This window comes from Sardina pilchardus, chromosome 18 (genome assembly GCF_963854185.1).
Source record: "Sardina pilchardus chromosome 18, fSarPil1.1, whole genome shotgun sequence".
Lineage (NCBI taxonomy): Eukaryota > Metazoa > Chordata > Actinopteri > Clupeiformes > Clupeidae > Sardina > Sardina pilchardus.
Window position 1 is genome coordinate 22,056,902 of NC_085011.1, and position 27,993 is coordinate 22,084,894.

Consider the following 27,993-nt stretch of genomic DNA (forward strand, 5'->3'; position numbering starts at 1 on the left):
GATGTCAGACGCATTCGCTTTTTGTTATCGAGGTCCGTAGAATGCTGCAATGTGTTAGCCGGCCGGCCCAGTTGACGAGAATCACACGCATTTTAAGCTCCTGTCGACATTTCACCCACGGTTTTAGGTAAGCAAGAAAGTGGTTTAGGCATCCACGACAACGCTATTTATGTATTAAGTGTTTGGTCATAATCAAACTGTTTTGAACATGGGTTTATTTGAAAGGTAACGTTACCCAACAGTAGCAGGCCTAGATAGCTAACGTGACGTTAACATTAGCAAATGGAAAAACCAGGACAGTGTGTCCATAGAAAAGCCAGCTAGGTTTACAAAACATATTCGTAGCATTGCAGTCTATGGATGCAACTTCTGTACAGCCTATTGTTTGTACATTTTATTTAAAGGTTGTTACTGCATTTACGTCCATAAGCTCTGCTACCTTGCTAGCATGTTCAGCGCAGCTAACGGGACTTGGGTAAATCTGAAGCTAGCTGGCGAGCGTAGATGTGGGGGTATTGACGTACAGTGTTACCTAAGGTTAGCTCTGGCGTGCTACCTAAGGTTAGCTGTAGCTCTTCAAACAGGTCGTGCTGTTGTTGAAGGCATTGCACTGTTGATAATGTTAATGTGACTGATAGTATAACTCGCTGCTACTTGGCCACAACAACGTTTTAACTGGTTGGCTATCAGATAAATCAACTCCAATGCCACGTTCCCTGTGTAAGATAAGCTAACGTTACATACAACGAAGGCGTTTTCAGAAACCGTATCGATACCGTATTTCAAACCATTTTAACATAGTAGAAACATTATCGGCAACTTGTTTAAAACAATACGTTGACCTTCAATTTGTCATTGAGTAACATTATGTTCATCATGTTACAAACATTTGGACTCTCCGCTAGATATTCGTAGGCCCATGCGAACAGGAAGAATGCGAAAAGTTAACATTAAGCCGGTTGGTATCGCCAGATAAGTAGACGTGGGCAGACAGGTGTTTCCCTCATCGGTGATTATGCTAAGCACGCAGCAGCGTTCTTTTGCCAACTTTTTACCTTTTATTTGCACATGTAAATGCGTACGGTTTGTATAGATTATTACTGTTGTCAAACGCCAGGGTTTTGTTTGGTCATCATGATCTTATTATTCCTAACCTAAATAATCTAAAATGTTCTCATCTCATCTGTGATGGCTCCAGTCGCGGCAAAATATCGCGTCCAGCTCTCATTCTATCCAGCTTGAGAACAATTTGAGGGCATGGTTACCATTGTCATAAATTGTGCTTGACTTAATCATGTGATCGGATAAAATATGCAGCTTGGATCCTGTGTGTGGGGGGTCTCTAGTTGACTCCCTTTCCTTCTTTTTCACTGCAGCTCTTTGTCGTCCCAGGCCCTCAGCATGACAGACCCGGCCGTGAAGAGGGTTGCAAGCGACATCATCAAATCGCCGGAGGACAAGCGGGTCTACAGGGGCCTTGAGTTTACCAATGGCCTGAAAGCTGTGCTCATCAGTGACCCCACCACAGACAAGTCCTCTGCAGCACTCGATGTCCACATAGGTGGGTAAACCCTATCTAGCCTCCCTTTTCATGCGATAGATAGATAGATAGACAGATCCATGCTTAATTAATGCTGGAGTAAATGTTGGGATTTCTTCATAATAGAATTATCAAACAAAACAAAAAAAGAAAACCTTAATACATACCTAGTGGCCACGATTCTCCACTACAGGGCCATTGTGGAGTAGTGCCGCACAGTTAAAACATGTTATTGGAAATCCCGATTTGAGCCAATGCATTTAGCTAATATCAAAGGCTGTAATTAATTGTGCTGCTTGCAGCTCTGTTACAGGGTGCCATCTTTCTCCTGCACTAGGCCAGGGGTAGGCAACTGCGGCCCTTTATCTCTATCTCTAGTGGCTCTCTGGCTTTCTGTAAAAATTGAAGCAAAAAGATATTTTTTAACAATTTCATATAATCGTGAAGCTTCAAGTTGTCCCAACACATTAACAGTTAGTGGAAATATTATGGTACAATACAGAGAATGGCGAGTAAAAATAGTTCCGATATTTTACGGCCCCAGACAGTTACTTTTACTCTTATTTCTGGTAAAAAAAAAAAAAAGCCAAAATAGCCCTTTAAAGAGAAAAGGTTGCTGGCCCATGCTCTAGGCACCAGTGCTGAACTTAGAGTGAAATTTGGGATACTGGGGGAACTGGAGCTTTACTTAAAAAAAACAACAACATCCAATCACAGTATCTGTCAGACAAATCACAATTAGATATTTTCCTGAAGTTATGCAGCTCTATTGACAAATAAAAACATTTAATGCTAGTTGTTCCTCTTACATCAGCGGTAGTGTGTTTATTACGTAAGACACTTAACCATGCCAGAATTGAGCCCAACTGTTGTTTACCATCCAGTCTTCCTATTTGAACCCTACACGAATCAGCACTTTGCTGTCTTCTGTGGAATGTTAGCAGTAGTATTGCATTGTTGGAAAACAGAAAAACAGAGTTGTCATGTAAGTTCTTTTGAACACTGTGCTTTAAATAGTTTAAGACACATACACACCACACACTCAGAGAAGACTCCTGTCCTATTAGTTACTCAACCTCTTCACTTCTAAATAATTCACATATTCCCTTCGAAAGGTTTCTTTTAGATGGAGACATGACATATTTAAGTGGTTGTACTTGTAGCCAGAATAGAAACCCAACATGCACTATGCAGATAAACCAATGACATTGCAAGTATTACATTTTAGTCATTTTTTACAAATTGTACGTAAAGCACTCTAAGGGATACTGTATATGCAGGGCTTTTTAAAAGGGATGCTGTCAGTGACCCATTCAGTCTGAATGTGTTTTACTCACTGGGAGCAGCAGGACTGTGCTGGTGTGGGTGTGACACAGTTGGGAGAGCTATGGAAGTGTGACCCAATTATTATATGTTATCTTAGGTTAGAGCTAAGCCTCTTAGAGGAAACCAGTCTTTGTTTATGCACTAGTGTAATGGTGACAGGTTGCTAGATAGATAGATAGATAGATAGATAGATAGATACTTTATTGATCCCCAAGGGGAAATTCAATGATATTGCTTAGGCCTCGTCTGTCATAAAGTTATTGCTTCCTGTGGAGTTTACACCGTGATCAGTTGCTGTGTAGCTCATAAAGTCATGTCACCTACGTCAGCTGCCCCACATATTGGAACTAGGTCACTTACAACAAGAGTGGGCGGGAAAATCGGAATGTTTTTCTAAAAAGCATTTTTTTTAAAAAATCTTTGACAAGTATAACTGAATATAACTAATGTAAGTATAAATTATCTCCAATCAAAATCAGCAATTCGTCGTTGAAGCTGAACGTAAGAGTTTACAGGTTTGTGTGTATGTTCGAATCCGAGTACGACTCTTCATATGGTATTTACCCACAATGCACTTATGTGTCTGTTTCAATCAGGTTCCCTGTCGGACCCCTCCAACATCTCTGGCCTGGCTCACTTCTGTGAGCACATGCTGTTCCTGGGCACCAAGAAGTACCCCAAAGAGAACGAGTACAGCCAGTTCCTCAGCGAGCACGCAGGCAGCTCCAACGCCTTCACCAGCGGAGAACACACCAACTACTATTTTGATGTGTCTCATGAACACCTGGAGGGAGCGCTAGACAGGTGAGTGCAGTGGCCACTCTCCGACCCACCGTGACTTGTTTTTGAAACTTTTTGGGTTGTGTGTTTTCAGTTTTTTTGTCATCACATTACATATTCGTTTTGATGACATTTTAACGGTTTAATTGAGTGTGATAAACTTCAGTATGAGGGCTTGCTTTAGTGATTGATTCCTGAAGGTTTCAACATGTCACTCAACTTGTTAGGTTCATAGTGTAGATTCTGACCTCAGGCCCACACTCTAGACTGGTGTGTGGTTTATGAATGAGCACAGCAGTAGGAACACCCATGTGACCCGTCATCTGAACCACTAGCTCAGCTATGCTGAGCCAGAGAAACACCTGTCATGCGGCAGGTTTTTTACCTGGTTGGTTCATTCCATTGTGGCTGTATACACCCCAAGGTGTGAGGCATAATGTGCATGGCCATCTGGAAGGCATGCTGGGCTCTTAGGTTTGGGGTTGGATTTCATTTTCAGGTGTCGCTCAGGTGTCGCCCCTGTAGATGACCTTGAGGTCACATGTACGACCTCAAAGAATATTGTTTGACAGGCCCATTATCAGGGCAGAGTAGTCTTCCTCTGTCCAGGATACTTATCACATCTAAGTTTGGAAGTTAACTTCTGAACATATTCTCTAAAAGATTTGTTTTACAGAATAGTAGTAGTAGTAGTAATGTTGTAATGTTCGGTGCTAATTCTGGTGTTTTTCTGCTGCAGATACATTTATTCCATGAAAAGCCCCTGAATATGATTAGTATCAGGTTGGGTAGGTTGGGTCTCTGATGCCACTGCATTATGTAGTGGGTAGTTGGTGACCAGCTGTCAGTAACAAGAGGAAGGGTTTCTTTACAGGGACATACAAACCCAACCCCCCTAACGGTACAGGAATGCAAATGAAATGTAGGCTGTAGTTTTCAGAATATCTACAGTGCGGCAATATGAAGTATAATGAAATAGATGCACCTGTTGCCTGTAATAAAGTTTTTGCAGGGACAGTGTAGGCTGCAAAACATTTGGTGGGCATTTATTTGACTAATCTCAGGACACACACACACACACACACACACACACACACACACACACACACAAACAATAGGACTCACATGACTGGATTATGTCAGACTGGTTCCCTGGCACTCGCTTTCTGAAGTAGTCTGAATCAGCATTCCTGATTATAGACAGTAAACATTGTAAATTTCACTCAAAAGTAATCAAATGAACAAATAAATGTGTATTGTTTTCTTTTTATACCCAGATAACCTGTGTGTGTGTGTATATATAGCTAGCCTGATTTCCGTACAAAATGAGGTTTAGGTGATTGATTAAACTGAAATGCAGGTTTTGTTTGTGATTCCCACCATGTTGTTTAATTTCTATACTTTATAATTTACATGGCAGTTGAAATATGCAAATAGCTTTCTGAATGCAGACGTTACAGTTTGTATCTTGCAGAGCATGACTAACTCACAAAAGGAACTTCACAAAAGGAAAACAGAGTGCAGAGCTTTTTTCTTACATCAAAAACATAAAACATAAACATGAAACAGAAATGGAGCTTTAGTGTTCTTTGTATAACAGTGTTTGTTCTCTGTCAAGGTTAGCAGTAGTGAGTAGTGAGTAGTGCAAGGCATCCTCAACGTTCCATTGTAGATGCTAATGCATGGTCTTCTTTTATGTGCTTGTTTCTGTGTTGTCTCAATTCTGCCATGTTTGTCTGTGTTGTGTCTGGCTCTCAAATTTGGTCAGCTGCTGTGTGTGTGTTTGTATGTTTGTCTACCCCCCTCCCTCCATCAGTTTCTTGATTAAGTTGACGTGGTATGTGTTTATGTGTGCGTGTGCCTTGGTGTGTGTGTGTCTGTCTGTGCAGGTTTGCACAGTTCTTCCTGTGCCCTCTGTTCGACGAGAGCTGCAAGGACCGGGAGGTGAACGCCGTGGACTCCGAGCATGAGAAGAACCTGATGAACGATGCCTGGAGGCTTTTCCAGCTGGAGAAAGCCACAGGGAACCCCAGTCACCCCTTCAGCAAGTTCGGAACCGGTAAGAGCAACACATTGCCGGAGGGCAACTTCGGATCTGCTAGTAAGAGTAACACATAGCCTGAGGACACTGTGGCACCAGTGGCTACAGCGTCAATACCGTGTGTGGGTCTGAGTACTTACTAAGACCCAGGTCATTCCTGATCCCACTCCATTATATCTCTCAATTTCTGGCCATCTTCACTATCCTGTCTTATTAAAGGCAAGAAGACCCAATATTTACTTCCAAAAATAGTAATACATTGGCCATGTTAAATTGAGAGATATTTGTGCAGAACCTCATGCACATTTGTGAGTAGTGCTTTTTAAAGCTACATTTTAATTAAATAAATATAATATAATATAATATGATATAATAGCTGCTGCTTTTTCAGGCTTCTCAAGGTGATCGTTTAGGGTTTGTTTTTTTGCATGAGGTTAACCAGTGAGTATTTGAATCTCATCCAGATGTAAATCTCCCCCAATATATTTGCATTGACGTCATTCTCAAGCCTTTTAATGCCAATAATTGAATTTGGGTGTAGTCAATGTGTCTCAACTGGATCTGCTTTATCTTGGAGCCGAATAGCCACTGGGGGGCAGAATCGAGTCATGTGAAGCTTACAAAGCTTGAACAGAAAACCATACAGATGTCAGACGTCCGCAGGTCAAGTGTTGTTCAGCAATGGTTGAGTGGGCTTTCAGACCTTTACCAATACTGTACCTTTCTTACTCTTCTAATCAGAGAAGTATATACTGTACATTAGATTATTATACAGTTGAGAAAAAAGCATTCTGAGTTTGTGGCCCTGAAGAACGACGATAAACCAATTAGACATGTTTATTTTATCCTTGAAGGCCTGCGAGGTAATATGTGACCTGACAGTAGCGGGCTAACACTTTTCAAATTATTTTTAGGGAATAAGCTGACCCTGGAGACAAGACCCTCTAAAGATGGAATCGATGTCCGCGAAGAGCTGCTGAAATTCCACTCCACCTACTACTCCTCCAACCTCATGGGGCTGTGTGTGCTAGGCAGAGGTGAGCTGTGTGCTTGTGTGTGTGTTAGGCTCAGGTGAGCACCGTCTGTGGCTGTATGTGTGCTCAGGTTTGGCTGAGGCGAGCAATTTGTGTGTGTGCTAGGCAGAGGTGAGCTGCCCAACATTTCGCGTAATCTATGTTGAGGGCATTGCTCCTACAGTATACTTTTACCTATAATCAAATACCTGACCTCTTTGGAAAGCTAAGACACAATAGGGCTACATAGACTAGAATGTAGGTTTTTTTCTTCCTGGCGGATTGCAAGCATCTCTGAACTGACCACATATCAGCCCTCCAAGTAATTTCAAGTGACCTAGAAACACAACTGAGCCTTAGCATCAGGTCTTGTGAAGCTGGGTGCAAAAGTAAATCAATATCGCATGAAATATGAGTACTGTAGACCATTATTTGCCAAGGTATGCTCATACATTTTTAAAATGCCCTATGGAAACTCGCCATAGGACCTTTGGCTATCCAAAATGCATACTGGCAGTCAAATGCTTACTGCACATGGACCTCTTTGTGTAGAAGCATAATCTTGGTCTCAAATGAAAGGCAACAGGTTTCTTGTAGACTATTTGTATTGGATGTTCTGAAATAGAATGACTACACAACATATGGAATAATTCCACAAAGGTCTCCATTTTTGCATTCACTTTTTTGGTTCAATGGTTGTGTACAGTATAAGATAGACTATACATCTGCACAACTAAGATGGGATAAAACAACATGAAGATTAAATTTCTATGGATTCTTGTGAATATTTCAGTACACAATATGTTGCATGTATTGCAGCTACACTGCAGCCAGAGGTCAGGGTAGCACCAAAAGCGGAGGAGGGCATTTTGATTAGATTAGATGTTTAGATGTGGTCTGGAACCAAACATTAATTTTCTTGTATTTGAGACATGGTTTACGAATGCCCAGAGGGTGCTACGGATGTCTTATCAGATGCATCTGATAGGTTATAGGCTAGCCAGTTGTATCAATTAGCCTATACTGTACCAGATGACAAGCACTAGAGCGTTTTAATACTTCAAAATATAATTTGATAAATTAACCTTACATTTTTCAGTAGTGATGGGTGTGTAGATGTGAACAAAAGCTGGTTTGGTTCTTAACCAAAATGCAGGCTTTGGTGTGTGGCTTAGACGTCATCATCCACTTCTCCTGTTGATTCCCTAGCTGAGGCGAAAATTGTTCAATTGTCTAGCAGTGTGAATGAAATCGCACGCAAGGCTGCATGGGTATACCCAGGCTAAGAAAAATGTGCAGTAATAGGGACTTTAAAGGTAGGGTGGATGTTCCTGGAAAACGATTCCAGCAAAGCTGCATTTTGAAAATACACAGGTCAAAAGTCCCAACCCCTTTCTTCAGACTTTCCCTGAAGATGCTTGTTCACAAGCAGGAGGGAGGAGCAGATTTCAGTTTGATAGATGCATCAGAATCCAATCATCGTAGTCTGTTCAGTATGATTGGATAGTGTTTTTCCTGCATTGTTCGTTCTAGAGGCCACTAAAACTTTTCATTTTTGTGTCAAAACGTTTAATTAATTGGTTGTAATGGGTGTGTGAAGAGTATTTCAAACAATATGTTACATCTGCTCCAGAGAGCATGCTCCAAACATCTCCTACCCCACCTTTAACACACAATTTTGGTTCAAATCAAAATTGTATCAAATTATGAGTTAATTGCTTGAAAATCTAATATTGAAAAGGGCTTTTGTCTCATTGTGTGGTTGGTATGCCTCTGGGCCTCAGCAGCTGGAATAATTCTTTATTTAATCAGAGAAGACCTACTGAGATCAAATCTTCATTTCAAGAGAGACCTAGAGAGCGGATAGTGGAGAAACGATGGGGAGGAGGCTGATTGGTTGCATTTAACCAATTGTAAGGTCAGTTGTTAGTCGAGTGTCGAGTGAGTTATATAACGTCATAGGCAACAGCTCACTCGTTCACAAGTTCACTAGCTGGGCCTTAAGGATCAGAAAAAGTTTGTTGCCACTTTTAATTCCTATTAACAGTGTAGGAAAGGGCTTATGGCAAAGGACAAATTACATTATGTATTGCACACAAAACTCAGGAGTATTAGCATTAGGAAGGATTATTTTCAGCACTGCTGGTGTTTATCATGTCAGAAACAGAAAATGACTCATTTCCTGCTGTGTTCTTAAGGCCTTTTCCTTTTTGCCCTGTAGAATCTCTGGACGAGCTCACAACCATGGTAGTCAAGCTGTTTGCAGAGGTGGAGAATAAGTCTGTGCCTATCCCAGAGTTCCCTGAGCACCCTTTCCAACAGGAGCACCTTAGGGTGAGCCCACTGCCACAACACACACACACACACACACACACACACACACACACACATTCTTTTAGGTTGTGTTAACAGTGCAGCAGTAATGAAAGTGACAACTCCTTTTCCTCTGTGTGTGTGTGTCTCTCTCTCTCCAGCAATTTTATAAAGTTGTCCCCATAAAGGATATTAGGAACCTCTACGTCACTTTCCCCATCCCCGACTTGCAAAAGTATTACAAGTCCAACCCTGGCCACTATCTCGGTCACCTCATCGGCCATGAAGGTCCTGGCAGCTTGCTGTCTGAGCTCAAGGCTAAAGGTGAGTAATGGTTGTTCAAACGTGTGCGTGTAAATGAAAGTGTTTGTGCATTCAGATATAATATGTACAATTTACTCAACCAGGTTGTTTGATGGATTAGCATAGAAATGGTGAATTGAGATTGATTCAGAACAAGGGGCTTTTTCACTCTTAATAACACAACTGTTTAGTTCTGATTCAAAGAGCTCCTGCTCTTGCTTCAAGCCATATTATGAGTCTGTCTTAGAAACTGGATTTTGCGTAACGATGAGCACTGTTCCTAATGTCTTCTGTGCCTGCAGGCTGGGTCAACACGTTAGTTGGAGGCCAGAAGGAAGGCGCGAAAGGCTTCATGTTTTTCATTATAAATGTGGACCTTACAGAAGAAGGACTTTGTGAGTGTTCCCCCCAGATCTTTGTTTATTTTTTTAACTTTTTACTTATTCATTTGTTTATTTAAAAGGGACAATGCACATCAATTGACCTTCTTTGTTTACATATAAAATGTAAATGTGCCAGAGTTAGCAGAACCGTTCATTTCTGGCTGCTTGTGGGCAAAAATGGTTTGATCACACCGCCATTGATCTTGGTGTGTTCCTGTGCCTTGTTGCAGTACATGTAGAGGACATCATCTTCCACATGTTCCAGTACATTCAGAAGCTTCGCACTGAGGGACCCCAGGAGTGGGTGTTCCAGGAATGTAAGGTGAGTGGTGCAGTCTGCATCTGGATCATACTGCTGCAGCCTCCTGTTGCCGCTAGGAATTTATGGGGTCGGTTTCCCGACCATGGTTTAAACCTAGACTAGAGGGAGAACTGCAGTGGAAACGTCCAGTGAGATAAATGGTTTTAGTCTTGGACTACGGGTAGGCTTAATGCATGTATGGGAAACAGGCCAATAGTGTCTGTAGTCAGGTGATCTAGAGTCTCAGAGTTGTAAGGAAGCATTTTTTTTTTTTGGCTTTTTATACTTTGTCCTCTTTGCTCATGTTTTTTTCTCCTTCTCCTCCCTGCAGGATCTAAACAATGTTGCCTTTCGATTCAAGGACAAGGAGCGTCCTCGTGGCTACACATCTAAAGTGGCCGGCTTGTTGCACGTAAGTACACAACCGTCACGGTCTCCGAGGCGACCCGGAAAGGTTGTAGCCATGGTTACAAGCAAGGCTCAGATCATCCGATCGTTGATGTCATCCGGCCTCTGTAATTGAAGCTTTGCGGGAGCGAGGTGGGGGGGGGGGGGGGGTTGGGAGTGGTGTGGGGGCGTGTGACGGGTCGTGCTCCCTCTTGAGATGAGACTTTCACCACACGAGACGTGAGGCTATCATGGCAACGGAGTGGCTAGTGACATGGACACTCGGAGGCTGGACACTGAAGTGCCTCATTAGTGTGGCAATGGTACTTCACGTCTGGTCCACCCTAGTGACCCTAATTGCTTGATGCCATATGGTGCAAAAGCATTGTTGTTGTGTTGGATGGATGTTTCTGGATTTGAGTAGATTTATAGTAGTGACCTCCCATTGATTAGAATAACAAGGTGAGCTCTCAACAAAGGACTTGAAGTATGTTGCATTTTGTAGTAGCATAAATGTTGAGTTGATTACATATGGAAAATGATTCAGGATTCATGCTGTTCTTACGTGTGCTTATACTTTCTGCTTTTACCATTTTAATTATAGTGTTAGATCATGCCGACTTGATGAACCTTGGCTGTAAATACTGCCACCACGTCAGTGTAGAGGGCATGATGAGGTGCTGATACTGAGTCTTTCTTTCTTTCTTTCTTTCTTTCTTTCTTTCTTTCTTTCTCTCTCGTCTGCAGTACTACCCACTGGAGGAGATCCTGGCGGCGGAGTACCTGCTGGAGGACTTCAGGCCTGACCTGATCCAGATGGTGTTGGATAAACTCCTGCCAGAGAATGTCAGGTGAGTGCAGAACTGTAGGTCATCCATCACAGATGAGAATAGTATGATCAGTCAATACATTTTTTCAAGATAGTAGAGTTTTTTTCTGCTGAATGTACCTAGACCTGTTTTTTTTGCACACATCTGATGTACTTGATCTCTGTAGAAGGGTTTTTTCCCCCTTTCAACTGCCCTCTTTCCTTGTGTAACATTTAGAGGCATATTTCTCAGCTGCATGGGCTCTAGGTGTCAGGCCTGAGATTTTAAAATGCTTTTTTTTGACCCTTTTCTCTCCATCGTTGTCGGCCGGAAAACTCAGATTAGATCAGCTTTGCACTGACCCCAAAACTCGAGGTTGTCCTCTCTCTCTTGGAGAAGTCTGTCTTGTACACACAAGGTGTCCTTTTTATTCTGGGCCATTTTGCACGATGTTGTTAGTTGGTGTCTTGAAATAGGCCTGAGTTGGGAATTGGAAACCCAGTGGCCCAGTACGAATTGTTTTAGAGAGAGCCAACTATATTTGATTTTTTTTTCCTTCTTTTTTTTGAACATACTTTATTCACTTCAGCCTTTCAGGAATGATAAAGGGGAGGGGTGGGCAGGATCAATTTCCTTTGCAACATCAAAGGAGATGTGTACTTATTTTTATTTGATGCTTTGTATTTTTTTCACTATCATGTTGTTTGGTTCATTGCCCTCGCCAGCTTTTCATATCGTCCACAAAATGTAGTGGAATCTACCAACATCCTAACAGGCTTCTTGCCATTTTGTTATAATAGTGTGCTTTTCCAAAAAAAAAAAGAAGCAGTCTTGCTATCCTAGCAGGCTTCTTGCCTGACTGTTGTCCTGGCTGCCAACATTGTGTGGTGGGGTCCAGGCTCATGAAAAAGCTGCCTGGTCCAGTGAGGACTGGCTGTGAGCTCACGCCTGTACCGCAGACTTGGCCTTCAGCCTCATTGCACAGATGTGCAGATGCTTTTCTAGGAGATGGGTGTGTGTGTGTGTGTGTGTGTGTGTATTTGCTTGTGCGTGCCCATGAAAATAATCCAGGACTGGACTTAATCGCTCATAAGTCATGTGATTGAAATGATATACCAGCGTGCAGCTTTATGCAGGTGCAGGACAGTAAAAACAAGTAGAAACGGGGAGAAGGAGCGACTCTCTCTATTGGCCAGTTTTACGGCATCGTCTGGCTCTGTGCGGTCCTCGCTGGAGAAACGAGGCCGGGTCAGCGTCGGAGAACCACAGCAGGGTCTCTGCGGGCGCTCGCCGGGCCCCAGCAGCGTCTGACGGCAGATACAAAGGCAGCTCCGCTCGGCACATAATCCCCATCGGAAGCCCAGCAGAGCCAATCCAAAACGCGAGGGGGAGTTGGGACACTCCGATGGCTTTAGCAGCCCTTTGCAGTGAAATTGGATCGGCTTTATTGCCTTGGCCTGCATACAGTGGCCATGAAAATAACACAGTAAAATGTCATCTGCTGGGGTAGAGTGTTCCTTGACACAATGACTTAATAGCTGTCACCTGTTCCTGCTCCTTTTTGTTCCAATGCAGTAGATCTGTAGTGCAACAGGATGGAGTTGGATGTGCAAATCATATGGCTCATTATAAGGATGTGATGGACTTTGCACACAGCTCTTTTGAATTTATTTGTTGACTCGGGCTATATCTAAAAACGTTAGCGGCCGACAAAGAAATGTACCTCTGTATGTTCCAGTATCAGTTTAGTTTTTTTTTATCTAGCATTTGAAATGATTGCCCTTTGCATTTGCATTCATTCAACAGACATTTCTATTGAAACAACGTGCCATGAAGCATAGATGTGTACTTTAGAGATCTTCTTCCTGGATATCAGACGTATGCCTTTGTCTGTAGCAGCTCAGACACGCTGTCGGGTTTCCTCTATGGCCTTGTGGGCTTAATTTGCCCCGTGACATTGACTCCTTCATGGTCACTGATGGCGTGCGCCCAGAATAGCAAGCCGAGTTGTTCTGGGAGTTGTCCATCGATCACGGGAGCACGATGGCCAAGGTTTGCCTCTAATCATAGCGCATCGATCGGCCTGTGCCCCTCCCCACCACCAGCCCCGGAACCTCAGAGCAACTCCCATAATGCACCGGGTCCCAGGCAGGGGAAGGCACGACAGAACCAGTTAAAGCACTGCAATTAGATGTGTGTGTGTGTGAGTATGGGTGTGCGTGTGTGTGTGTGTGTGTGTGTGTGTGAGACCTCAAAATATGGGCCGAGTCAGTAATCACGTCATCCTTTTCCTCCCTGCAGAGTTGCGGTGGTCTCAAAGTCATTTGAAGGACAGACCGATAAGACTGAGACATGGTACGGTACCCAGTACAAGCAGGAGGCCATCTCTGAAGAGGTCATTAAGGTAAGAGATGCTCGGAGCGAAACCTTAATTAGCTTCTTGGTCCTGAACCATTTTTTTTCCCCTTCCAAATACGACTGTGCGGTGATTACTGCCAAGTCCAAACCTTCATTAGTGTTACTTGAGCTTAATGTTGGCTGAACGAAACAGCTTGACCACGTGAGAGAGGGGGGATATACCTGTGCTTCTTCTTGACACGGCCACACACGGCTACCGTGTTTCACGTGCCAAGCAATTTTCTATGGTTATGCCTTTTTTTTTTATCTAGGCACAAAGCCAGCCATTCTTTAAAGAGAGTGCATCTCATTCTCTCCCCATTTCAATTTTGTGTGAGAGGAAATGCAACGTGATCACTCCCTCATCGTCTCCTAAGCCAAGGTGACTTTGAGGCGGGTGAAGTAAGCAGTGAGAGAGGGGAGCAGGGGCTATGCTGACGCCCCTGAGGTGACTAACTCCCCTCCTGAGTTTATTTGATGGGGTGTGTGTGTGTGTGTGTGTGTGTGTGTGTGTGTGTGTGTGTGTGTGTGTGTGTGTGTGTGTGTGTGTGTGTGTGTGTGTGTGTGTGTGTGTGTGTGTGTGTGTGTGTGTGTGTGTGTGTGTGTGTGTGTGTGTGTGTGTGTGTGTGTGTGTGTGTGTGTGTGTGTGTGTGTGTGTGTGTGTGTGTGTGTGTGTGTGTGTGTGTGTGTGTGTGTGTGTGTGTGTGTGTGTGGATGAGTCATACAAGAGAAGAGAGAGCTAGGTGACCTTATGTGCAGTCTCTGATCCTCCCTCTCTCTCTTTCTTTCCCTTTTTTTCCCTTTCTGTTTTTCTTTCTTTTCCTTCTTTCTCTTTCTCTCTCTCTATCCCTCCTGCCGTGTCCTTAAAGAAATGGCTGGGCGCCGACTTCAACGGCAAGTTCAAGCTCCCCATGAAGAACGAGTTCATCCCCACCAACTTTGAGATCTACCCCCTGGAGAAAGACGCGCCCTCCACGCCCACATTAATAAAGGTACACCGCCGCCTCGCCTCCTCTTCCTCCTCTTCCTCCGCGCCGGCCGTTTGATGACGGCTCCGTCAGATCCGTGACCCAAATCTTCGAGGCAGCTAAGCGCCGTTCTTCTCTTGAAGTGCGCCTGCTTTTAGTTGGCGTATTGATAAAAAAAACGAACGGCCATGTGGTGTCTCAAGCATTTTTGCTCGTTGCGGTGCCGTTGAAGCGGTTTGCTGACAAGCTCGTTCTCCAAAGCCCAGGGACTTTGTAGTTCTGGTAAAGAATTGAAAGGGATGCCAGAATGAAAGGGAATGTATTGTGTGAAGTAAGCGAGCCATGTTGATGCAGAATGGCAACAAAAAAAAAAAGTGATCACACCTGTTGTTTTACAGCTGTCTCCTCACCTGTGTGTGTGTGTGTGAATCATGATTTGTTCTCTCTTTCTCTCCCTCCACTAGGACACGGCGATGAGTAAAGTATGGTTCAAGCAGGACGATAAGTTCTTCCTGCCCAAGGCCTGTCTGAACTTTGAGTTCTTCAGGTAGGTCACCAAGCAGCTTTAAGTATTCTGGTCTCTTAGGAGACGAAACAGCCCCTTCTTTTACCTCATGTCAGTCATGTTAGACCCAACCCAGTCAACTGTCATCCAGTGTCTAACACAGAGTTTGTAGAGGAATGGTAAATGTATTAAAAATGCTGCATTCAAAGCTTAAATCTTGGGACTGTGATTCCAAAAGTGCTTAAAATTCCTGCTCACCCTTTCTCAGTGGCGACACAGTAAATGTGTCGCAATTGTTTACCTTGGCTCAAAATGTTTCTTTTTTGTCTGCATGGAAGGCACCTTGTTTACTAATGGCTTAATGTGATGAGGGTTTTTCTGCCTTGTTGGGCTCCTGCTTTTCTGCTTAACTGAGCATGCTCAATCTGTTGCCTAATCTCCACTCTACGGAGCCTTTCTCTGTTGGATCTCGGTTAGTCCTTTGTGCCGGGTTTGTTATCGTTTTGGGGCTGTAGCAGCAGCACGCCCAATAGATGCATGAGCATGACTGAAGCCAAGACAAACAACAAATAATCAAAATAGTCAATTGTGTGTGAATCTGTTGAAATTGTTTGTGAAACTGTCTTGTTTTTGTTCAGCTATCTTGTTTACACCAAAACTTTATCCGTTTGTCCCCCTCCCTTCTCTGCATTAATCGACTTTCTCCTCGTGTCTCCAATTGCGTTGCACACACGTCAGCAGCGCCCCTGTTCCCGTTTGAAATCCTCTGTGTGTGTATTCGTTTGTTTTCGTGTGTGTGTGTGTGTGTGTGTGTTTGCGGGTTCACAGCTACTGTTCTTTCCCACAGCCCGTTTGCATATGTGGACCCCTTGCATTGTAACATGGCCTATTTGTACCTGGAGCTCCTGAAGGACTCCCTCAACGAGTATGCATATGCAGCCGAGCTCGCTGGCTTGAACTATGACCTGCAAAATACCATCTATGGGATGTATGTAAGTATCCAACAACGGCCGCCCGTCACTCTTAACCCCTCTAGCCAATCTCCAGCCTATGTGCTCCAATAGCACCCTCCCACCTCTCAGGCCACTCCCCCTGTAGGAATGCCAAGAGCCTAGAATCTCCCTCCATTCTCTCACTCTTCCACCTCTCTCCCCCTCTCATCACCTGAGCAGAGGGCCTGTCAGTCCCTGCCAGTGGTCCAGTTTTATCACCTATCTGTTGATGGTCAGACACGACCCTCTGGGCAGGCTGTGTCAGTGGAAGAGCTGAAGGCATATAGATATATACAGTATATTATAGATAGATAGATAGATAGATACTTTATTGATCCCCAAGGGGAAATACTCCTTAGTGGACGAGCTCCACAAAAGGCGTGTGGAAATGGACCAGTTAAAGGCGTTGCTACGCATAGGTGTTGTAGCAGAAGCGACATCCACCAATCCACTCGATTCTTTTTTATTTTTTATTATTATTGTTTGTTGATTGGCGGGCAGAAAAGCTGGTCGACGGGCTGCATATCCATACTCTTCTGATCGCTCGCTCGCTTCTGTTCTCCTCCGTCACGTCCCACTCTCCTTTTCTGTTTGTCCCGCCCCTTTTGCTTTTACACCCCAACCAATGTTGTCCTATTTTTTTGTTTTGTTTGTTTGTTTGTTTGTTTGTTTGTTGTTTTTGGTTTTGTTTTATTGTTTGTTTATGTTTCTTTCCCCTGTTAGTCGTTACCTTTACACAGACCCCGTGCACTGCAACATGACCTACCTGTTTCTCAGACTGTTGAAGGACGATTTAAAAGAGTATACATATGCAGCCCGGCTGGCCGGGCTTGTCTATGGCATAGCCTCAGGCATGAACGCCATCCTCGTAAGTACAGAGGGCCGACGGACCGGCCACATCCCGCTCTCTCGCCAGGGGCGGGTCCCAGTGTCCAAAGGGGGTGGAGTTTGAAGCTTGCGAGTGCACCGGATTGGCTTGTGATTTTTGGGTTTTTCTTGTTCTGGCTTATTGGAGCACACTTTCTCTTGGCTTTGGGTCTTCCTCTGTTTGTCCAGCTCTCTGTCTGTGTTCGTTTGATGTGAGTTGGGTTTTGTTGTCATTGTCCCCCTCTCCTCCCCCTTAATCTGCCAAAAAAGAAGCACAATGCTGGCAGTGGAGGCTTGCCCATCTGTGCATTTCACACGTGTGTGTGTGGTGTGGTGTGGTGTGGTGTGGTGTGGTGTGGTGTGGTGTGGTGTGTTGTGGTGTGTGTGTGTGTGTGTGTGTGTGTGAGAGACTGTGACTGTATGTCTGGGGGCCTAATTGCATGATGTGTGTATCCTCTAACTGCTTTACTCTGTGTGGATTACTGCTCTGCATTTTAAGCTTTTTATACATACTTTTCATCAAATTCCTTTCGCAAATCTGTATGGAAAAACTGCGGGATCAGTAGTTGTCACGGATGTCTGCATATGACTGCTGTGATGGGGACTTTTATGCTTTTTATATATATATATTAACCGCAACCTGACAGGATCTCAGAGAGCCAGAGTAGGCACAAAGGGGCGCTCCCAGCAGGGGACAAAGAGGACGGGAAGTTGTATTGAGTGTGTCTGTGTGTGTGTGTGTGTGTGTGTGCGAGAGAGTGAGTGAGGGAGCGAGTGTGTGAGTGTGTGCCTATTTTTTCCCTTTCCCCTCCTGTCTGCCTGGAGAGTAGTGCTTAATTTGGTGCGACACTATTTTGTCTGCCACGTCTAGTCAATGTCAGCCGGCGAGCGGGAGGATCTCGCCGTGGCCCCCGCACTCCCCCAGTCTGTCATATTTACGCCTTTGAATCCAGCTATTGTCCCCGTGAGTCAGCAGAAATGCCAGCGCTGCCACCAACAGGGGCCCGTCAACCTGAGCCGCTGCAGCAGCAGCTACAGGAGCAGGAGCAGGAGCAGCCCTAATCGGCGGGGGCTTTCGTCGAAGCATGCGTGTCCCCCACGAGCCTCGTTCAGAGGCGCCGTGCGTGTGTGTGTGTGTGAGAGGGGTTCTGCCGTGCCTCACAGGGCTGTGAGAACGCTCCGTGGGGCGAGGATGGTGAGATGGGAGGGCAACGTGGCATCTATGGTGGAGCAGGCTCTCCTCGCTTGGCACCGCTGGCAACACTCCTGCGTGTGCTTCTTTTCAACTCTCCAGCTCTGATGTGAGCTGGTAGATTTGCGTGCAAAGTGACCCCTCTGCCTTCCATAAATTACTTTTCCTGTGTGTGTGAGTGAGTGAGTGAGAGAGAAAGATATATCTAACAATCAGTGTTCCTGCTAGCCTGTCGGCAGTAATTACTCGGCTATCAACTTTTTTTTTTGCATTTTGGCATAATTGCATTTCTGAAGTGTACTTTGTTGACTGTGTGATTGAGTGGGGAGTTTGGTTGCAGTACTGATCCTCATTGGAAGAGGGCACTGTGTGGGTGTGTGAGTTGAAAAGGAGGCTGTGTGTGTGTCTGTGTGTGGGGGGGCGGGGTGGAGTGCAGTTGAGTGTAGCACAGCCCAGGGCTTTGCTGATTCATGGAGACAAGCTGTTTGACATGGTGGAAAGGAACAGGCCTTCAGATAACCTTTACTGTTATCTCCTCAAACTACACACACACTCACACTCTCACGCACACACACACTCTCACTCTCTCACACATTCACATTCACGCTCACTCCCTCTCTGGCGATGGATGAGGCAGTCCATCCACAGGTAGGACATAGATGACAGGACAAAGTCCTGGTAGAGTGAAGGGGGCGGAGGAGGTGAGGTTAGGAGGCGAATGAGGTCCACACTACTTCCCAACGGAACCAGACCCCGACCTAGACCGGTTCTAGACTCTCTCGTTCTTAGCTTGTTGGCGTGTCTGTCGGAGCAGATTCAGGACAGCTGTAGTCGGCACGTCACATCTCTTTACTCTGCTAGATGCAACAGCTCGGCGCCAACTCAAGACCCTTTCTGACGATGAGTGGGTTCGTTTTTTAATACACCCAGAATGTCCAGATGTGCTTGAGTGGACTCTGTTTTGCAAATGTGTTTGTGTGTGCTTGGTGTGACTGTGAGTACTCATTTACCCATTTGTCTGAAATCACTTGGAAAGTGTCCCTAACCACTTTATTCACCACAACAACACACACACACACACACACACACACACACACACACACACACACACACACACACCGATAACCTTCCTGTACGGACCAGTCTCACCCCTGTCTCTCCTTGTCCTTTCGCCCAGCTCTCTGTGAAGGGCTACAACGACAAGCAGCACATCCTGCTGAAGAAGATTGTGGAGAAAATGGCCACCTTCGAAATTGACGAGAAGCGCTTTGACATCATCAAGGAAGCGGTGAGTGACGCCCTACCCTACGCTGCCACGGAAACCTCCTCAGAAGGCTTTTTTTGTCCAGTAGCTTAGCAACAAGAACCCTCTTCAGTTTTACAATCAATACTCAACAGTTGTTTCCTTCATTGTTCTGTCCAATCCATTCCCCAGCTGTATTCATGCTGTGCTCAGACAATAGTTTCTCATCTTTCTCTATTGATTTCTGTTGCACTTGGTGTAAGAGTTTGTTCTTTTCCCCTTTTTAAGATTTATCTTTTTAAGAGACTCTCATACTGTAATTCCACTGACGTACACGACTGTTATATTTGCAAAGGCCAAAAGCAGATGAGGTGGTCGTTGTCGTATAGTAGCAAAACTTTCTTTTAAATCATATGTAAGAATAGCATACGCACAGTTGTGAAGATACAGAAGATGCAGTATGTTGGTTCTCAGTTTGTGAATGAGTATTTAGTAAGTTGTGGTGCCAATATGTGATTGGATGCCGTTTGTTCCCTGCAGTATATGAGGTCGCTGAACAACTTCCGTGCAGAGCAACCACACCAGCATGCCATGTACTACCTCAGGCTACTGATGACCGAGGTGGCCTGGACCAAAGATGAGCTCAAAGAGGCTCTGGAAGGTGAGACACACGCACACACATTTTAATACCTTTATTTGTGTCTTTGACACCAGCATTGCAAACCCAGTAAACCCTATGCCTCTGGTCTCAGTTCATGGGTACAAAAAACAGCGCCTTCTCCATATGTGGCGACTGCCAATTATCATAGAAATTGAGTAGAATTTTGCTGGAGTCTTTGCTCACACACACGCGCACACACACACACACACACACACACACACACACACACACACTAGTGTCCCCAGCAGACAGACACACCCTCTCCAGTCGTGCACTTCCAAACACCTCTGTCTACAGTTCCACTCAGAAAGGGCATGTTCCCTTCTTCCCCGTGTTCACATCTGGGCAGACTCCATCCTGGTGACCTTCACTAGAATCTTCTAATTCCTCTCCAGTGGCTGAAGGGGATGTTGGGCTCCAAAAGTAGCACGCTTGAGTTAACCTCATCAAACACACATACATTCACTCACACACACACGTGCGGTATTGTTTGGGATGTGAGTGATGGTGCTGGGCGGTGAGGTTTTATAAGGCCCAGTAGTGCCAGTGTGAGTGAGAGAGCAGATGTGGTGAGACGGGTTGTGTTCCATTCTGTCCCTGTTCAAGCCCCTCTATAGGCCACATCCAGCATCCAACACAGCACTTGGCTGGAGCCCACTGATTGTTTTGTGTTTGTTGTTTTTTTTGTCCCTTCCATCCTAGTTTTGTTGTGCCCGTCCACAAATGTTCTTGTCTCTCAGCACAGTCCTCTGTATGTCCATGAGTCTGCCTGTCTGTCTCTCTTTTTCTCTCTCTCTCTTTCTCTCTCTCTCGCTCTCTCTCTCGCTCCATCTCTCTCGCTCTATCTCTCCATCTCTGTTTCTCTCTCCCTCGCTCTCTCTCTCGCTCCATCTCTCTCTATCTCTCGCTCTATCTCTCCATCTCTGTTTCTCTGTCTCTCTCTCTGTCTCTCTCTCTGTCTCTCGCTCTATCTCTCCATCTCTGTTTCTCTCTCTCTCTGTCTCTCTCTCTCTCCCCCCCACCCTCACCTTTACTGCTCATCTCTAACTGCCTCTCCCGTCTCTCTGCAATGTCTGAATCTGGGTCAGACGCAGTGTGAATATTGAGTGGCCATCCTACGCAGTCAGGGAGTGTGTGTGTGTGGGTGTGTGTGTGTGTGCCTATGTGTGTTCGTCTTGTCTGTTAATCAGTCCGTCTGTCTGTTTGTCTGAGTGTGTCTGAGAGGACAATAGCGCTGTCTGAGCAGACTCTGTTAGGCTCCCTTTGAAGGAGTCCTCTCCGCCCAGGTGGATTGTGCCAGCAGCAATGATTAGGGAGAGCTCGGGAGCTCGGCGCTTGATTGATTGGGTCTGTCTGGATTGTCTCTTTTGCAGATGTCACCCTGCACCGGCTCAAGGCCTTCATTCCGCAGCTGTTGTCACGGTTACACATTGAGGCCCTGATCCATGGAAACATCACCAAGCAGGTTTGTTTGATGAGTGCATCGTGTGTGTGTGTGTGTGTGGGTGTGTGTGTTTGCGTTACACGTCAGTGGCATGCTGATGAAAGGTGTGTGTGTGTGTGTGTGTGTATGTGTGAATGAGTAATTACAAGACCAAACTATGTCAGCTTGTACTGCAAAATCCATCAATGCTGACTGCCCTACAAATAGAACTGTGTGTGTGTGTGTGTGTGTGTGGGCGGGCTGGAAGCTGATTAGAGAACTGTCACCGGAGCGCTTCAGGACAGGACTGCGCGGGCTGAGGCTGAGGCTGTGTGAGGCCAGAGCCCACTCTCACACAGTGGCCATGACTGTGCCATGACTTCCTCAGCTGCAGCCTGAATACAGCACAGGGAGGGGCTTACAGGCTTTAGTTTCCTAGCCTCAGTCTGGCCCACTGCTGTGACTTGTGTCACAAAGTAGCTTGTAGCTTCACTTCTAATGGCACCACAATGATTTTTTAGTTTTTCGCCGAAAGTCTCTGGTTGCTGCCGGCAAGTCATATATCATAGCGTACGAAGGCATCGGAGGATTTTCATTCCATCCATGCCCCGTAGCCCCCAATTACCGTAGCATTTGGTGCCAGAGAGACCAGTTTGCCTCAGTTGCTCCTGCTTCTCATGCTCAGCATAGAGAATCAGGATATTGAATGACCCGTATGGTGCCCACTGAATGAGAGGTTTATTCTGAAAGTGTTCTAAAGTGGAGTTGCCATTCTTGCTGGCATGTTTCCAGAGCTGGAGAGCGGCCATTTGCTCATCGTTGTCTCGCTTTTTGTCTCCTTTTCTACCCTGTCTTGTCCGTCTCTCGCTGGACCTTCAGTCGGCTTGTGGGATGATGCAGATGCTGGAGGACACTCTCATTGAGCATGCTCACACCAAGCCCCTCCTCCCGAGCCAGCTGATTCGCTACAGGGAGGTGCAGGTGCCGGATGGTAAGTGGCGCACTCTATCTTTGTTCTCAGGTGTCCACATATATTCTCTTTCTTTCTCTCTTTCTCTCTCTCTGTCTTTCTCTCTCTCTCTGTCTCTTTCTCTCTTTCTCTCTGTGTCTCTCTCACACTCACACACACCTGCATGCTTATGCCCTTTCCCCTTCTACATCTGAGTCTCTATCCCCTGCTCGAGTGTTCTTTGTCACCAGCACTCAGCAAAACCAAAATGTGTGTGTATATATACACACACACACACACACACACACACTCAAACAGTACCGAGAGAATGTTTTGTTGTCTCTCTTCTGATGATGTGGCACAGTCACTCCTGCGACCTGAAATCTTCCAAACTCATTGGTAGTCTTTGCTGACTCGCCCTGTTCTCCCTGGCTGAGCAGCCCCTTTCAGTTGTGAGAGTTTGCGTTGTCCTCCATCTGAACTCCTGGTAAAGAGCATTACCACTGCATCTCGCCTAAAGCCTGCCCCCCCTCCCCCCCTCCCCCCTCATTTCCTGTGGATTGTTAAACTGTCAGAGCGTTTTTGTAAGCCTCAAAGTCTGCAGAGGAAGGACATTAAATTGAAATGCATGCTGTGAAATCTCACCAGAAATGTATAGGTCACTGTGGATTCAACATTTCAAAGGCTTTAATGCTTTAGCCGTAGGTGGCTAGTTTTTGAATTCACATATCCATAAGTGTGTCTGCATGCGTGCGTGCGCGTATATCTGTGAATGTAAATGTCTGTTTTTCTGTGTGCTCGCTAGGGGGCTGGTACGTGTACCAGCAGAGGAATGAGGTCCACAACAACTGCGGCATCGAGATCTACTACCAGACGGACATGCAGACCACTCACGACAACATGCTGCTGGAGCTCTTCTGCCAGATCATCCACGAGCCCTGCTTCAACACCCTGCGTACTAAAGAGCAGCTCGGTAGGGACGCCACCATCTCTAACCCAATCCAGTCCACGCAAAAGCACTCTTTACGCTTTGTATTTCTTCAGCTATCGCTAGGTTCACCCTCTGCATGATCGTGAAAATATGCACAGGCTTTGGCTTCTTTGATAAGAGGAGGCAAACTTAGTTCGTGAGCAAAATAATGGAGAAAATATGCAGAATAATTTGAAATGCAAGTTAATGCAAGTGTATCTTATGACTGCAGAGTGCGAGGTTGCAGTTTGTAAATAGAATTGAAGTGCTTATTTATGCAGAATGCGGGAGATAACCAATTTAAAACCTAGAGATGCGTCTTGTTTCCGTTCTCTTCCGCCACAGGCTACATCGTGTTCAGTGGACCCCGACGGGCCAACGGCGTGCAGGGCCTGCGCTTCATCATCCAGTCGGAGAAGGCGCCGCACTACCTGGAGAGCCGCGTGGAGGCCTTCCTGCGCACCATGGAGACGGTGCTGGGCGAGATGAACGACGAGGCCTTCCAGAAGCACATCCAGGCGCTGGCCATCCGCCGGCTAGACAAGCCCAAGAAGCTGGCCGCCGAGTGCGCCAAGTACTGGGGCGAGATCATCTCCCAGCAGTACAACTTCGACCGAGGTGAGGGGCGCGGGCGGGCAGTCAGTTGAAATCGCAATTTGAATGATCGCAATTTGAGTTGATGCAATTGGCTAATCGCAAAGGTTGCAATTCATCGTGCAGCTGGCAACTCAGTCCAAATTTTCCCATCTATTATTTTTATATTCATGTCATCCTCCTTGTGTGACATACAGTGAAGATCTCCTACTGTAGTAGTGTGGGGCTTCTCATGCACTAGGTATGCTCAACAATCAAGTCAAAGCACATTTTTGAATATTAAACTGAAAGCTGGTCTTTCTAAAATGAATCAAATCGCAATATCTGTCAGAAATGTTTTTCTCCAGTTTTCTCCAAATTCTACTGCCCTAGGTGGCAGGCCGCGGATGTGAGTGGCTAGGTCCTGCGGCTGCTCATTAGACAAGTGCTATAAATGTGAGTTTCAACTGTCATTGAGCAGCCGAGCAGCCGAGCAGCCAAGACTCTCAGTCCCAAGGACTGGCAGGAGCAGGAGATGGAGAGAAGCGGGATTTCTTCTGTGACATGCAGCAATGTGTGTCATAACAGTGCTGCTGTGTACCGCTACATCTAGTTCCCTCTAGTGTGTTGTGTGACCCAGCGTGTGTGTGTGTGTGTGTGTACCGTATACTCGTGTACAACTTAGAATCAGAGAATTTGGAATGCCCTCCAAATTCAACGTTATCCAACGTTGTCATGGCGCTCCGCTAACAAGTGCATCCGCAGTGTCCCCTGAGCCTAACCGTGCCCTTGTGTCCTTCCTCCCCCAGACAACATTGAGGTGGCCTACCTGAAGACGTTGACGAAGGACAACATAATGCAGTTCTACAGGGTGAGTCTGGGCCACATTCATCCTGGAACAATATTGATTTGACATTACGCCTGCAGAGGATCGGGGCCTGCCCGGTCTCCATGGTGATCCGTTTCACATTCCGTGCATAGAGGCCGGGGCGACGGGGGCGGGAGTGGGTGGAGGACCTTTCAGAGTTAGTTTCTTTCATTTCAAATAGTTCTATCCCTTTTGAGGAGAGAGCGCGCTGGCGTAGTTCAGTTCACCTGCTTGCTCTCTTCACGCTGCATACCATAGAGCCTTTAAAACACCTCCACATCGCTCATTCACATCCCATGGACACACTCCCCCCCCCTACTGAATTTGCCACAGTCAGGGCAGAGAGGGGCATTGAAGTATCATACGGCACCGCACCTTAAATATATACCTCCCTCCCCGTATGGGTTGCAACCAAAGAAGAACCACTTTCAGATGAGTGAGTGATGCTGAGTTTGTGGAAACAGCTACAGTATATATTTTAAGGATGTAGGTGTGGACTGTTTGCCATGCTATGACAAAAACGGTTTCCACATGAGTAGATTTTGGGAGATGCTGAGTGTGTGTATGTGTGGGCATGGCTTTTCACACATGACCTGTCCTCTGAAGTCTGAGTGCTCTCTGTGTGAGTTAAGTCAGTCTGGAGGAAGACCAAGCTTCTGTGGTGTTCAGCTTCGCAACCAGCAACATGGCTGCAGAGCTGTGAGGAGGAGAGTGGGAGGGTGTGTGTGTGTGAGAGAGAGAGAGAGAAAGGGAGAGAGTGAGTGTGTGGCTGTGTCCCCGTCATAAATCCCATCCCAGCTCTGGCCAGGATTAACTGCCCAAATCCATTATTTTCCGCGCAGCGGAGCACATTCTCATTTATTTAAAAATCCCTTCATTTACATTCCCCACGCAAATGGGCTGACTTCTCTCCTGTCTGTGTCCCTCTATCCCCATCTTCTCGCTCTCTCAATTTCTCTCTTTCTTTCTCTCAATCTCTCTCTCTTTCCTTCTCTCAATCTCTCTCTCTGTCTGTCTATCTCTTTCTCACAGGATCTGCTGGCGGTGGATGCGGTCAAGAGACACAAGGTGTCTGTGCACGTCCTCTCGAGGGAGATGGACTCCTGTGAGTATAGACATTTTTGCAGTCTCTTCACACCTCTCTCTCTCTCTCTCTCTCTCTCTCTCTCTCTCTCTCTCTCTCTCTCTCTCTCTCTGTCTCTCTCTGTCTCTCTCTGTCTCTCTCTGTCTCTGTCTCTGTCTCTGTCTCTGTCTCCCTCTCTCCCTTTCCCTCTCCCCTCTCTCTCTCTCTCTCTCTCTCTCTCTCTCTCTCTCTCTCATATCTGCTCTCCCTACCTGATCTAAAGTGTTGCTCTTCCTTGCGCGTGCCTCAGGCCCAGTGGTTGGCGAGTTCCCCGCTCAGAATGACGTGAACCTGGCCCCCGCACCCTCTCTGCCTCAGGTAAGCCCCGGGGTGAGCGCACACTGAGGATTTGACATATGGTGGCCATTTTTAGCCTTCAGAAGCCACAGCTGCATTATATGCTGCATTGCTGTTTTAATGCGTGTGTGGGGACTAGTTAGACATTGTCTTGGCTTGACCCAAGATGTGGAGAAGTGAAGTGGGGATACGGTAACGCCACCGCTTGACAATCGGAAGGGTTCAGGGTCAATCCCAAACCCCAGCCAGTCTGTGTTTGTTTAGCAGATGCTTTCATCCAGTAAACTTTAACTGGATAAGCTGCTAAATAAATGAAGACTTTGCCAAAGAGATATCAAAGAATCTGCCGAATTGTAATAGGCTCATTCGCAGCAGGCTGAGTCGTTGGCTCTGGAGTCTGCTGTCTTTCATGAAGCTTTAAAGAATTTGACACGACAGTCTTTCTTTGATCAATGTGCAAACCAATTGACATTCACCAACATACAGCCCCCCCCCCCCCCCCCCCCACCTCAGCTGGGTTCAACACACCTGATCTGACTTGATCTCATCTGAATGCATCCTGATAAAAGTTCATACTAGGAAGCCGGAAGTGAAGACATTGGATTGGTGATCTGTAATGTGTTTGTGTGTCTATGTGTGTGTTGCTCCCTCAGCCGGTGGTTGTGCAGGACATGACGGAGTTCAAGAGAAGCCTGCCTCTCTTCCCTCTGGCGAAACCGCACATCAACTTTATGGCTGCCAAACTGTGAACCATCGCCCCGCCCCAAAGCAGCGTGGGATTGCTAGGGGCGCAGGAACCCACTGCCCCCCGCATGCCCCCCCCCCCCCCACGCCTAGACCAGGAACATCTCCCTCATGCAACTGGAGCTAGAAGCGCAGTCACTTTGAATGAGCATGTGTGCTTGCGTGAGTGTGTGTGTGTGTGTGTGCACTTGTGCGCACGTGAGAGTGAGTGAGTGTGTGCGCGCCTCGGTATTAAGTATCTACCTGGTCAGTTGGAAGCTCCAAAAGGTGGAGATCCGAGTCACAGGACTTTGCCACTTTGCAAGTCCCTATTACCATAGTCGAGTGTGAAAAGTAGTGTCCACAAAGCACTTCAGCTCTCTCTAAAACGTTGCAGTGATAAGGTGAGTAAAACGCACCGACAACGCTGTATAGGAAGTAGAAAATGAAAAATGAAATATGCATATCAGGGCCAGCACCCATAGCCCTGTACCCTTGCTAAACACCTAATGTAGGTCCTGCCTGGTTTACTTTACCATAGGAAGTGGATGAATGTTATGTATGGTATGTTTTTGGCCCATGAAGCAAGCAGAAGGCTCATTCATTACAGTCCTCTTACATTGGATAGAGATGAGCAAAGTCCCAGATCTTTATAACTTGAAGCCACCTCAATTTATTCAGCCATGCTGGTGCTGGAGGAGCGGAATTCATGTTATCAAGATGTCAGACGTATGAGAAATGTTCATCTTTGTATAGATCTATGAAATTTGACCTTGTCTTTTATTTCGTACTTATTTTCTTTCTTTCTTTCTTTTTTATTTAAACAAGTAAAGTGTTGGGGTGCTTTGAAGAGCTGCTTTTAGACTGCTATGAAAATTCTATTAAATAGTGTCAGGTTTGTCTTTTTATTGTTTGTTATTCTTTGTTTTATCTCCAATCAGTGCTTTTTCAAGGGCTGTTGTCCAAGTATCTACTCAGGGTGGCCCCAATGACTGATTTTATTTGCAGATTACGAATGAAACAAAAAAATAAACTTTTTAAATGCC

At 45.8% G+C, this 27,993-nt stretch overlaps 1 protein-coding gene across 3 annotated transcripts; it reads left to right on the top strand.

Moving 5' to 3' along the window:
• On the top strand, positions 1 to 27,993 carry ide (insulin-degrading enzyme). 3 transcript variants are annotated; one of them, XM_062519001.1, is made up of 25 exons: positions 1 to 127; positions 1,377 to 1,561; positions 3,463 to 3,670; positions 5,536 to 5,705; positions 6,602 to 6,724; positions 8,922 to 9,034; positions 9,175 to 9,337; positions 9,619 to 9,711; positions 9,930 to 10,021; positions 10,332 to 10,412; positions 11,135 to 11,238; positions 13,498 to 13,600; positions 14,463 to 14,585; positions 15,026 to 15,108; positions 15,914 to 16,058; positions 19,295 to 19,405; positions 19,901 to 20,021; positions 21,395 to 21,486; positions 22,324 to 22,435; positions 23,199 to 23,366; positions 23,709 to 23,981; positions 24,746 to 24,807; positions 25,837 to 25,909; positions 26,178 to 26,245; positions 26,878 to 27,993. In XM_062519001.1, the coding sequence occupies exons 1-25, from the start codon at positions 42 to 44 to the stop codon at positions 26,971 to 26,973; spliced, it is 3,048 nt and encodes a 1,015-aa protein (XP_062374985.1). In that variant the 5' UTR covers positions 1 to 41; the 3' UTR covers positions 26,974 to 27,993. The 3 variants fall into 3 exon arrangements, with proteins under 3 accessions (XP_062374985.1, XP_062374987.1, XP_062374988.1); XM_062519003.1 differs by lacking the exon at positions 15,914 to 16,058 and adding an exon at positions 16,782 to 16,926; XM_062519004.1 differs by having other exon boundaries at positions 43 to 127; positions 1,393 to 1,561.